General features: G+C 32.3%; 1 protein-coding gene across 1 annotated transcript in view; it reads left to right on the top strand.

The window, feature by feature from the left end:
• The window catches only part of LOC143251570 (transmembrane channel-like protein 3), an 81,038-nt gene that overhangs the window by 37,404 nt on the left and 30,246 nt on the right, over positions 1-13,388 (top strand). Inside the window, exons 9-12 of the mRNA XM_076502842.1 lie at positions 75-222; positions 2,636-2,679; positions 5,836-5,974; positions 12,051-12,160. Coding sequence (XP_076358957.1) covers positions 75-222; positions 2,636-2,679; positions 5,836-5,974; positions 12,051-12,160 — 441 coding nt within the window. The remainder of the gene's footprint in view (positions 1-74; positions 223-2,635; positions 2,680-5,835; positions 5,975-12,050; positions 12,161-13,388) is intronic.

The raw sequence follows: 13,388 nt of genomic DNA on the forward strand, positions 1-13,388 counted from the left end.
AAAACATTTTTATTTAATCACACGTTACTTTCTGTCACTTATTGTTTACTTTATGGGTACAACGTTACTTCCAGAATGGCAGAAAATTCCCGGATGAGCAAACTTTCCGAAAAAGACGAGGAATGTACATTCACGTGGAAACTTTTTACCGGATGGGATTACATGATAGGTCACACAGAGACGGCTTTCAACAAGACTGCGTCACTGATAATGAGTTTTAAGGTAAGCCAATAACTGTCAACTTGTGCAAGGTAAGCCAATAACTGTCAGCTTGTGCACTCATCTCAACTTGTGTTTCTTACCAATATAAATGAAAATTGTATAAAAATTGTCTATGATCAGTTTGAAGAATATAGATAAAGAAAAGTTTTATTTATTTTTATTTGTAAAAAAAAAGCCTTGCATGATCATATAACATTATTTTACAAAGACACGTAAGTTGTAACCAGTTTTTTATACGACAGGATGTCGATTTGTTTTTGTAAACTTGGTTCAAAATGTGTTGGAAAATGAAGGAAGTGATGTCTTCGAGGCTTTAGATTTCAATTTAATTATTTTTATCCATTGTTTTATAAAATTAAAAATATCATGGCAGAAACAAATACTACATGAGCTCAAAGATGTAGAAATCGATGTCACGTCGAACATAATTGGAGGAAAGATAAAATTTTTGAATAATGCAAGAAACCAATTAGGTGTTCTCATTTAAATTTGAACAAGAGTTGCTACGACAATTTATATGTTACTTAATATCAAAGAAAATTAAGTTTCGATAATTGAGTATATATGAACTGGTTTATTAAGAATTTCTTGCAAAGCAACACGAATGTCATCTGCGCTTGCCGTCTCTAATTTAGCAGTGAAAGACTAGAGTGAAGGCAAGCGGTCATCACCACCCACTTTCTGTATTGTGACTTTGTGACTCTCCTACGGATAAAGGGCGAGCATGTTTGGTTGGACGATGCTTCGAACCCGTGACCCTCAGATTGCGGGTCAAGTTCCCTATCCACTTGGTCATGCTGGTCAGAATATGAATAAGAAGTGTCCAAATGAGAATGTATATTAACATTGTATATTTGTTTGAAAAACTTATTAGGAAACAGCTAACAACACGGGTGTCCGTAAGGGACTTTTGTCTCCCGGATTATTCAAACGAAATTTAAAAGAAAACATAAAATTAAAAAAAAATTAATTTTCCCTAGTTATAGCTTTGATATAATTTTGTCATCTTCCTTCTCTCTGTAATATATCCTGTGGATGTCCCTGGCTAACAACGAATATAAAGCTCAACTTTATAATACGTCACTCAGCCATCAAGCGTACAAACTTTACTAAGTTTGAAAGAGACGTAATTTGGTCTAGAAATAAAACGTCATATAGGATTCTAGTTTGTTTTTTTTAATTCGCGCAAAGTTACACGAGAACTATTTGCCATAGCCGCCTAATTTTGCAGTGTAAGACTAGAAGGAAGGCAGCTAGTATTCCCCACCCACAACCAACTATTACGCTACTATTTTAGCAACGAAAAGTGGGATTGACCGTAATATTATAATGCCCCCATTGCTGATAGGGCGAACCCGTGATCCTTAGATTGCGATTCGAACGCCTTAACAACTTGGCTACGCCGAACCCTAAGTTTCTACAGTTTGCTATTGTTAGTTATCATGAAAGATAGGAAAGAGACAATAATCTTTTACACATCGGTAGTGACAATAGATGTTATATTTTGTAGTAAGTTAAGGAAGATATAAGCTCCATAAACACACATTAATTGGCCATTTTATTAAGATCCTTAATCCTGGAATAACATTCTTGATTCAGTGTTACTCGTCTCTACGTATGTAATAAGCTGCTGTAGCTGTGTTTGTTGAGGACTATTTAATGTATTTGGTTCACAGATGTTGACAGAGATGTTTCTGTACCTGATGGGTAACTGTGTGTATTGAGGACTATTTACTGTACTTAGTTCACATATGTTGAGAGAGCATTACAATTCAAGTTCATCTCATAGCTTAAACAACAAAAAAGAACCCATTATTATACACCATTGGATGTTGGATAAATCCTTATCCAAAGTCTCTCTCACAAAATAACCACACTACCACAGCACTGCCGCATTTAATGGGTACAAACAACAATTATAATTACATGATCAGTCTGTTTCGCATACGCAAATAAGTAGTGTATTTTATAAATGTGTGTATGCGGGAGCCTAAAGGAATGGACCCCAGTTCAGGTTGGCCCTGTTTATTCATAAAAAATGCAACTCCAAATACTTTAGAGATGTTGGTTTTTTTTTCCATTGCACAAACTGCATACATTGCACACAATTTTCCAAAGCTTCTTGCAGTTAATCTCAAAGTTACTCAATGGGCTATCAATGATGTGCCCACCACGGATATATAAATCTTGTTTTTAGCATCGTAAGTCTGCAGTCTTACCGCTGTGCCACTGGAAAGGTGAAGGACTTTTACTGAACATCAGGTATACTCCATTGTTCTAGAATAACATCCTACTGTTTCATGCGTTTGCTTTCTCAACAAAAAGACGAATTCAGTTTTTCCGCTCATCCGACAACTTTAAGATACAGTTTATTTCTTTAAACTAATTTTTATTTAAACTTTTACTCTTTTAGGAAGCAATTCTGGAAGAAAAAGAGAGAAAAAAAGAAGAGCGGAAGTAAGTGAAACAGTTTCACGAAGTTAAATTTACTTGTAATAACCATATGCTTTCTCTCAATAACACGAACTGTGTAGCGCCCATGAATACTGGTGACGAAACTTTTTTTTCGTTTTGAATTTCGTGCAAAGCCACACTAGCCTGTGCTAGTCGTCTCTAATCTAGCAGTATAAGGCTAACCACCGTCAACTCTTAGGCCACTCTTTTATCAACCTGGCCCGGCATGGCCAATCGTGTTAAGACGTTTGACTCGTAATCCGAGGGGCGCGGGTTCGAATCACGGTCGGATCAAACATACTCGCCCTTTCAACCATGGGGCCATTATAATGTGATGGTCAATCCCACTATTCGTTGGTAAAAAAGTAGCCCAAGAGATGGCGGTTGTTGGTGGTGACTCGTCTTACACTAGGGACGGCTAGCGCAGACATAGCCCTCGAGTAGCTTTGCTCGAAATTCAAAACAAACAAACAAACTTTTACCAACGAATAGTTGCACTGACAGTCACATTACAACGCCCTCACGGCTGAAAGGGCGGGCATGTTTGATGTGACCAGGATTCGATTCAGTTACCCTCAGATTTCGAGTCGAGCACCCAAACCACCCAGCCATGCTGGGCCGTGACAGAACTATAATATCCATTACAGTAACGTATTGATTGGTCACTTGAAACTTTTTTTTAATAGAGGAAGAAATGTAAGTATTAAACTTACATAGTTTTTTATGCTCTTAAAAATTACCATTGTTGTATCAGCTATATAACTATTTCAAATGTGATCATTATTTTACAGTAGTTAAACTTAGTCGTTATTGCAAAGTTATAAAAGGTACTCAAATATGAAAGTTTATGAGTGAAATATTTATTTTCTACTTACCATTTTATTTTGGTTACACTGATTAATTACGATTGCACAATTATTAATAAACATTTTAACTTTAAAATGAGTTTAATAAATCATAAATATTTATAGATTGGGCAATTTATATCGATGCTTAGTATTTTGACTCATTTAGGCCTAACAAAAATTTTTAGACAAACTTCACGAGTATATACTTTCAGGATTACACCCGAAAACACAGGCAGAAATTAACATATACTCTTCAAAACAAGAAACGCAAAAGGGATATTTTTGTTATTTTGAAGAGAAATATATGTAATAACGTTACAAGCTCAGAGTATGTGATGTTACACGTGTTAAAGCACTGATTGTCAGACAAAAATGACAATAAAAGTTGTGCACTTTGAAAACGGAGGAAAACATCGGATTTTTCGCCAAAACGCATGCGTGTCTAATAAATTTGTTTGAGAGATCTGCATGTTCTGCAAGTGCAACATGTGCAAAATCCCTATAAAAGTGACGGGTTCTCGGTTTCCATGGCTCAGTGTTAAGCCACAGACACGCAATACAGTTACGCCAAGACTGACTGAAGCACAACGCAACAACGCCATTGGTCGCTTGGAAGTAAGCGAATCTCGATCAAATGTTGCCAGAGCTGTGAATGTCCACCCAAGCACCATCACAAGGCTATGTAATCGTCACCAACAACATGGATCAACTCGTGACCGTCCACGATCTGGCAGACTTCGTGTGACCACGCCCGCACAAGATCGCAACATCCGGGTACGTCACCTTCGGGATAGGACCACCACTGCGACATCTACTGCCTCAACCATACCAAGGCTGCGTAGGATTTTCGATCAGACCGTACGCAACCGTCGACGAGATTCTTAGGCCCCATGTGCAACCCATCATGGTGAACATCAACGACGTTTTTCAACATGACAACGTCCGTCCTCACACAGCCCGACTCACCACTGTCTTCTTGAGACACCACAACGTCAACGTTCTTCCCTGGCCCTCCAGATCACCAGATTTAAACCCCATTGAACATCTTTGGGACGAGTTGGACCGACGTCTGTGACGGCGACAACCTCAACCGCAGACTCTACCTCAGCTTGCAGCAGCTTTGCAGGCTGAGTGGACAGCCATTCCACAGAATGTGATTCGTCATCTCGTTGCTTCCATGGGCAGGAGATGCCAAGCAGTTATTAATGCTCACGGTGGGCATACTCGTTATTGACGTTGAGTGACGTTAAACTTCACCTAGTGAGCGTGGACTTCGCCTTTGCAGACTTTGGATGTTCAGCAGTGAATGTGTAAAGTTTTACACATGTCATACAGAACTACCCGGAATAAACTTGTTAACAATATGTCTCATATTTTGCCTTTTGCGTTTCTTTTTTTGAAGAGTATATTATAAATCAATTCCATTTACTCGAACAGAGATTTTATATTGCTGATTACATTACATTATAAACATACGAATACTGTTTTAACATTACTGTCTTGTCTTTTAAAACTAAATCTTACTACCTAACTTGCCGAAACGTAAACGTAAACACATAAGTAGCTCCCACTACAGCAAAGAGTGATTAAGTAAAGGTTAATACAATTTCAAACTTACTTTAGTTCAGACATTTTTTACAATGAGAAAGACTTCTGTGTACATAAAACTAATTTGAAAACTGACGTGAATAACAAGGTAAAAAGGACACCTATTTACATTTAACATGTAATTTCAGATGAAATGTTTTCACTTTGTTATCTCCTCTGCCGAAGAGGGACAGAGGTTACGTTTTCACGCCTGAATATGTGTGTGTTTGTTTGCATGTTTCTCATCAACATTTCTCGAAAATGGTTGAACGGATTTGAAAGTTGGTATACATTTGGATTATAATCTAACTTAGAGAAGTAATTAGTTTCTGAAGGGTCAAAGCTCAAGAACACGAAGGTCCAAAAAAATTCCTATCTGTTAATATGAGAACCGATTTTTCACACTATTTTTGCTCTATAAGTCAGTCAAAAATTATTGGATTTTGATGAAACTTGATACACGTGTAAAGAATATTATTTTTTCATTGACAAAAATGATTCGTGTCCGTTGATAACAATAGAATACGATCAAGACAAAGATAAGTGCTCCATTGAATGTCTCTATAGTTAAGTGTGCATAAGTGTAATGTGTTAGAAAAGTTTAAATTTTAGTGACAAACAATAAAATCAACATTTTGTCCACTGCAGCAGCCCTCATATTACTTATTATTAGCATTGATAACTTCGAGTTTATTTATACTATGTTGTTTTTTTTCTGTTATAGTTGGAAAGTGATAATCTTGAGAATTATCGCAAACTTCATGGTCATCCTTCTGCTGGCGTCCAGTGCTTATGCTGTCGTGTTGGTTGTCCAGCGGTCACAAGAAGCCGAAGCGGAGTCCAGTTGGTGGAGACAGAACGAGGTGGGAATTTTGTGTTCAAAACTGTGTTTCTCCTCTTTTGGTCGATTTGCGCATGCGAAACGTTTAGTGTTAATGACACTCTCAGATTATTGTAGCCGTATCATAAGTGTATGTAGAAGTGTTTCAATACTGTTAAAATATCTTTTCGTGTGGAATACTTAGAAACTGTTAAGAGCAACCTATGATACTCAACGTAAATTACAAAACTGATAAGATCTATTAATATACTCAACATAAGAAAGTCTTTTAAGACACACAACATTCGAATACATTTGTAATAGTTTCTGATTACTGACATTAAATATATATGTAATAATTTCTTACAACTGACATTAAATATACCTATAATAGTTTCTCATAGCTGAAATTAAATATACATGTAACAGTTTCTAATAGCTGACATTAAATATATCTGTAATGGTTTCTGATAGCTGACATTAAATATACATATAATAGTTTCTTATATGTGACATTAAATACAGCTGTAATAGTTTCTCATAGCTGAAATTAAATATACATGTAATAGTTTCTGATAGCTGACATTAAATATAGCTATAATAGTTTCTGATAGCCGACATTAAATATAGCTGTAATAGTTTCTGATAGCCGACATTAAATATAGCTGTAATAGTTTCTGATATCTGACATTAAATATAGCTGTAATAGTTTCTGATAGCTGACATTAAATTTACATATAATAGTTTCTTATAGCTGATATTAAATACAGCTGTAATAGTTTCTGATAGCTGACATTAAATATAGCTGTAATAGTTTCTGATAGCTGACATTAAGTATACATATAATAGTTTCTTATAACTGATATTAAATACAGCTGTAATAGTTTCTCATAGCTGAAATTAAATATATATGTAATAGTTTCTGATAGCTGACATTAAATATAGCTATAATAGTTTCTCATAACTGACATTAAATATAGCTATAATAGTTTCTGATAGCTGACATTAAATATAGTTGTAATAGTTTCTGATAGCTGACATTAAATATAGCTATAATAGTTTGTGATAGCTGGCACTAAATATATCTGTAATGGTTTCTGATAGCTGACATTAAATATATATGTAATAGTTTCTTTTAGCTGACATTAAATATTACTGTAATAGTTTCTGATTACTGACATTAATTATATATGTAATAATTTCTTACAACTGACGTTAAATATACCTATAATAATTTCTTACAACTGACGTTAAATATACCTATAATAGTTTCTAATAGCTCAAATTAAATATACATGTAATAGTTTCTGATAGCTGACATTAAGTATAGCTGTTATAGTTTCTGATAGCTGACATTAAACATGCCTGTAATAGTTTCTGATAGCTGACATTAAATATACATGCAGTAGTTTCTGATAGCTGGTATTAAATTAGCTGTAATAGTTTCTCATAGCTGACAGTAAATATAGCTGTAATAGTTACTGATAGTTGACATTAAATATAGTTGTAATAGTTTCTGATAGCTGACATTAAATATAGCTATAATAGTTTCTGATAGCGGACATTAAATATAGCTGTAATAGTTTCTGATAGCTGGAATTAAATATATCTGTAATAGTTTCTTTCAGCTAACATTAAATATAACTGTAATAGTTTCTGATAGCTCAAATTAAATATTCATGTAATAGTTTCTTTTAGTTGACATTAAATATAGCTATAATAGATTCTGATAGCTGACATTAAATATAGCTGTAATAGTTTCTGATAGCTGACATTAAATATAGCTGTAATAGTTTCTGATAGCTGGTATTAAATAAAGCTACAATAGTTTCTGATAACTGACATTAAATATACATGTAATAGTTTCTTTTAGTTGACATTAAATATAACTGTAATAGTTTCTGATAGCTCAAATTAAATATACATGTAATAGTTTTTGATCGATGACATTAAGTATAGCTGTAATAGTTTCTGATAGCTGACATTAAACATGCCTGTAATAGTTTCTGATAGCTGACATTAAATATACATGCAGTAGTTTCTGAAAGCTGGTATTAAATTAGCTGTAATACTTTCTCATAGCTGACATTAAATATAGCTATAATAGTTTTTGATAGCTGACATTAAATATAGCTGTAATAGTTTCTGATAGCTGGAATTAAATATATCTGTAATAGTTTCTTTCAGCTAACATTAAATATAACTGTAATAGTTTCTCATAGCTGAAATTAAATATATATGTAATAGTTTCTGATAGCTGACATTAAATATAGCTATAATAGTTTCTCATAACTGACATTAAATATAGCTATAATAGTTTCTGATAGCTGACATTAAATATAGTTGTAATAGTTTCTGATAGCTGACATTAAATATAGCTATAATAGTTTGTGATAGCTGGCACTAAATATATCTGTAATGGTTTCTGATAGCTGACATTAAATATATATGTAATAGTTTCTTTTAGCTGACATTAAATATAACTGTAATAGTTTCTGATTACTGACATTAATTATATATGTAATAATTTCTTACAACTGACGTTAAATATACCTATAATAATTTCTTACAACTGACGTTAAATATACCTATAATAGTTTCTAATAGCTCAAATTAAATATACATGTAATAGTTTCTGATAGCTGACATTAAGTATAGCTGTTATAGTTTCTGATAGCTGACATTAAACATGCCTGTAATAGTTTCTGATAGCTGACATTAAATATACATGCAGTAGTTTCTGATAGCTGGTATTAAATTAGCTGTAATAGTTTCTCATAGCTGACAGTAAATATAGCTGTAATAGTTACTGATAGTTGACATTAAATATAGTTGTAATAGTTTCTGATAGCTGACATTAAATATAGCTATAATAGTTTCTGATAGCGGACATTAAATATAGCTGTAATAGTTTCTGATAGCTGGAATTAAATATATCTGTAATAGTTTCTTTCAGCTAACATTAAATATAACTGTAATAGTTTCTGATAGCTCAAATTAAATATTCATGTAATAGTTTCTTTTAGTTGACATTAAATATAGCTATAATAGATTCTGATAGCTGACATTAAATATAGCTGTAATAGTTTCTGATAGCTGACATTAAATATAGCTGTAATAGTTTCTGATAGCTGGTATTAAATAAAGCTACAATAGTTTCTGATAACTGACATTAAATATACATGTAATAGTTTCTTTTAGTTGACATTAAATATAACTGTAATAGTTTCTGATAGCTCAAATTAAATATACATGTAATAGTTTTTGATCGATGACATTAAGTATAGCTGTAATAGTTTCTGATAGCTGACATTAAACATGCCTGTAATAGTTTCTGATAGCTGACATTAAATATACATGCAGTAGTTTCTGAAAGCTGGTATTAAATTAGCTGTAATACTTTCTCATAGCTGACATTAAATATAGCTATAATAGTTTTTGATAGCTGACATTAAATATAGCTGTAATAGTTTCTTTTAGCTGATATTAAATATAACTGTAATAGTTTCTGATAGCTCAAATTAAATATACATGTAATAGTTTCTGATAGCTGGTATTAAATATAGCTATAATAGTTTCTGATAGCTGGTATTAAATATAGCTATAATAGTTTCTGATAGGTGACATTAAATATAGCTGTAATAGTTTCTGATTACTGACATTAATTATATATGTAATAATTTCTTACAACTGACATTAAATATACCTATAATAGTTTCTCATAGCTGAAATTAAATATACATGTAACAGTTTCTAATAGCTGACATTAAATATATCTGTAATGGTTTCTGATAGCTGACATTAAATATACACATAATAGTTTCTTATATGTGACATTAAATATAGCTGTAATAGTTTCTGATTACTGACATTAATTATATATGTAATAATTTCTTACAACTGACGTTAAATATACCTATAATAGTTTCTAATAGCTGACATTAAATATACATGTAATAGTTTGTTATAGCTGACATTAAATATATCTGTAATGGTTTCTTATAGCTGGCATTAAATACAGCTGTAATAGTTTCCTTTAGCTGAAATGAAATATACACGTAATAGTTTCTGATAGCTGACATTAAATATAGCTGTAATAGTTTCTGATAGCTGGCATTAAATATAGCTGTAATAGTTTCTGATAGTTGACATTAAATATAGTTGTAATAGTTTCTGATAGTTGACATTAAATATAGCTATAATAGTTTGTGATAGCTGGCACTAAATATATCTGTAATGGTTTCTGATAGCTGACATTAAATATATATGTAATAGTTTCTTTTAGCTGACATTAAATATAACTGTAATAGTTTCTGATTACTGACATTAATTATATATGTAATAATTTCTTACAACTGACGTTAAATATTCCTATAATAGTTTCTAATAGCTCAAATTAAATATACATGTAATAGTTTCTGATAGCTGACATTAAGTATAGCTGTTATAGTTTCTGATAGCTGGTATTAAATTAGCTGTAATAGCTTCTCATAGCTGACAGTAAATATAGCTGTAATAGTTACTGATAGTTGACATTAAATATAGTTGTAATAGTTTCTGATAGCTGACATTAAATATAGCTATAATAGTTTCTGATAGCGGACATTAAATATAGCTGTAATAGTTTCTGATAGCTGGAATTAAATATATCTGTGATAGTTTCTTTCAGCTAACATTAAATATAACTGTAATAGTTTCTGATAGCTCAAATTAAATATTCATGTAATAGTTTCTTTTAGTTGACATTAAATATAGCTATAATAGTTTCTGATAGCTGACATTAAATATAGCTGTAATAGTTTCTGATAGCTGACATTAAATATAGCTGTAATAGTTTCTGATAGCTGGTATTAAATAAAGCTACAATAGTTTCTGATAGCTGACATTAAATATACGTGTCATAGTTTCTGATAGCTCAAATTAAATATACATGTAATAGTTTTTGATAGCTGACATTAAGTATAGCTGTAATAGTTTCTGATAGCTGACATTAAACATGCCTGTAATAGTTTCTGATAGCTGATATTAAATATACATGCAGTAGTTTCTGAAAGCTGGTATTAAATTAGCTGTAATACTTTCTCATAGCTGACATTAAATATAGCTATAATAGTTTCTGATAGCTGACATTAAATATAGCTGTAATAGTTTCTTATAGCTGATATTAAATATAACTGTAATAGTTTCTGATAGCTCAAATTAAATATACATGTAATAGTTTCTGATAGCTGGTATTAAGTATAGCTATAATAGTTTCTGATAGCTCAAATTAAATATACATGTAATAGTTTCTGATAGCTGGTATTAAATATAGCTATAATAGTTTCTGATAGGTGACATTAAATATAGCTGTAATAGTTTCTGATTACTGACATTAATTATATATGTAATAATTTCTTACAACTGACGTTAAATATACCTATAATAGTTTCTAATAGCTGACATTAAATATACATGTAATAGTTTGTTATAGCTGACATTAAATATATCTGTAATGGTTTCTTATAGCTGGCATTAAATATAGCTGTAATAGTTTCTGATAGTTGACATTAAATATAGTTGTAATAGTTTCTGATAGCTGACATTAAATATACCTGAAATAGTTTCTGATAGCTGGCATTAAATATAACTGTAATAGTTTCTCATAGCTGACATTAAATATAGCTGTAATAGTTTCTGATAGCTAACATTAAATATACCCGTAATAGTTGCTGATAACTGACATTAAACATGCCTGTAATAGTTTTTGATAGCTGGCATTAAGTATACATGTAATAGTTTCTGATAGCTAATATTAAGTATACATGTAATAGTTTCTGATAGCTGACATTAAATATATATATATACATATTCTTTAACTAGAGTTGATGTTGTTCATCTTAAATACACCATCAATAAAACGACACCTTGCAAAACCTGTTATTCTCAGGATAAGCATTAAAAGAGGGACAACAGCAAGCCGCAAAAACTGTTATTATAAACTTTAATAGTTGACCAAAACATTACAAAATAACATAAATTAACAACTAAGATGTAGTTTGCAAGTTAGATAAATTGCAACGAACATTTTGTAAAACTGTAATATTTGTTTATCTGTTTAGAGTGTTTCTGGTTTATAGGTAACGTGCGTCGTTTCTTTCATCTCGATTATATTTCCCAATCTATTTGAACTGATCGGAATGTTGGAACAATATCATCCTCGTGTTCAACTTCGATGGCAGCTTGCTCGGTAAGTCTAGACAGACGCTTTCCATACACTCTGATTTATACGTCAGTCCCTTATATCACATATAAAAGTTGTAACGGTTTTCAAACGAGACCTAAAACACGAGCGTTTCGAATACTTCATTATTTCTCTTCAGGAATATGAAGGGATTATCCCTCTGAAGAAGAATAGTGAACTATTGGAAAGCTCTCATAGATTAATGTACCTACCCTGGAATATAAGCATGCTTAATGAAGGGAAACAAACAGTATCCAATGAAAACTATTTATTTCCTCAACGTTTCATCTTACCGTTTCATCAAGAGGTTTACTCCTACTGACCGCAAACTTAGTCTTCACAGAACAAATGTGTGACGTAATATAAAACAGTAACAATATGTTTGTACTCCACAGTTTCCTAGAGGACATCTGTCACTAGATCTGAGAAGGTCTTACTTATCACAGACAGAAGGACATTAAATGGTAACTTCTTGTGTGTGGATTTGTAACTTATTTATTCTTCTCTAAAGTGTATATATATATATACGTGTTTGATTATAACTATATTTACGTTTTACCTCTACATACTTATTAGATATTAATGTTTATATGAGTCATCCTTTTGTTTTCACTTTAAAATTAACCTTTTCTTTAATGTTTTATATTATTTAAGACATTTATTATTGTTGCCTCATTATTGTTGGTAACGTGGCGCATGTTAGATGATACACGAGAACGCTTTGTTAATATTTTGAATTACATCGGCTGTTTATTCAGTTAAGACTCGTCTTTGTGTCAATGGGATTGATCGTCGTGGCGATCCCTCGAGGTCGGGGATGATGTTCTTCCAAGTTCATACATGGGTCCGGAGATGGCTAATAAAAACAATCCTTGCTGCACAGGTCTTCTGGTAGTGAGGCCAGTTCAGAGGGAAGAAGAGGTTTCAGTTGTAGCTGGCATTGTTTCATGTTCTTTCGCTTGTTTTCAAAATGCTGTCTTCTTGATGACTCAAAGAATTCTGCTTCCTCATGGATAAGGAATCTCCTGGTGGTTCGGTCGTGAACCAGAGTTTTCTAGTTGTTAACATCAATGTTGTAGTTCTTGAGTGCTGTCTTCAGGCCATCCTTGAACCGCTTCTTCTGTTCCCTATTGTTGATAAAGCCTTATTTGTTTGTTTGTTTTTGAGCAAGGCCACTATGGGTTATCCGTTGTGTATCCGTTGTAAATCGGTGCAACTGTCTTACCGAAAGACA

This window comes from Tachypleus tridentatus, chromosome 6 (assembly GCF_004210375.1).
Source record: "Tachypleus tridentatus isolate NWPU-2018 chromosome 6, ASM421037v1, whole genome shotgun sequence".
In the NCBI taxonomy this organism is placed as follows: Eukaryota; Metazoa; Arthropoda; class Merostomata; order Xiphosura; family Limulidae; genus Tachypleus; species Tachypleus tridentatus.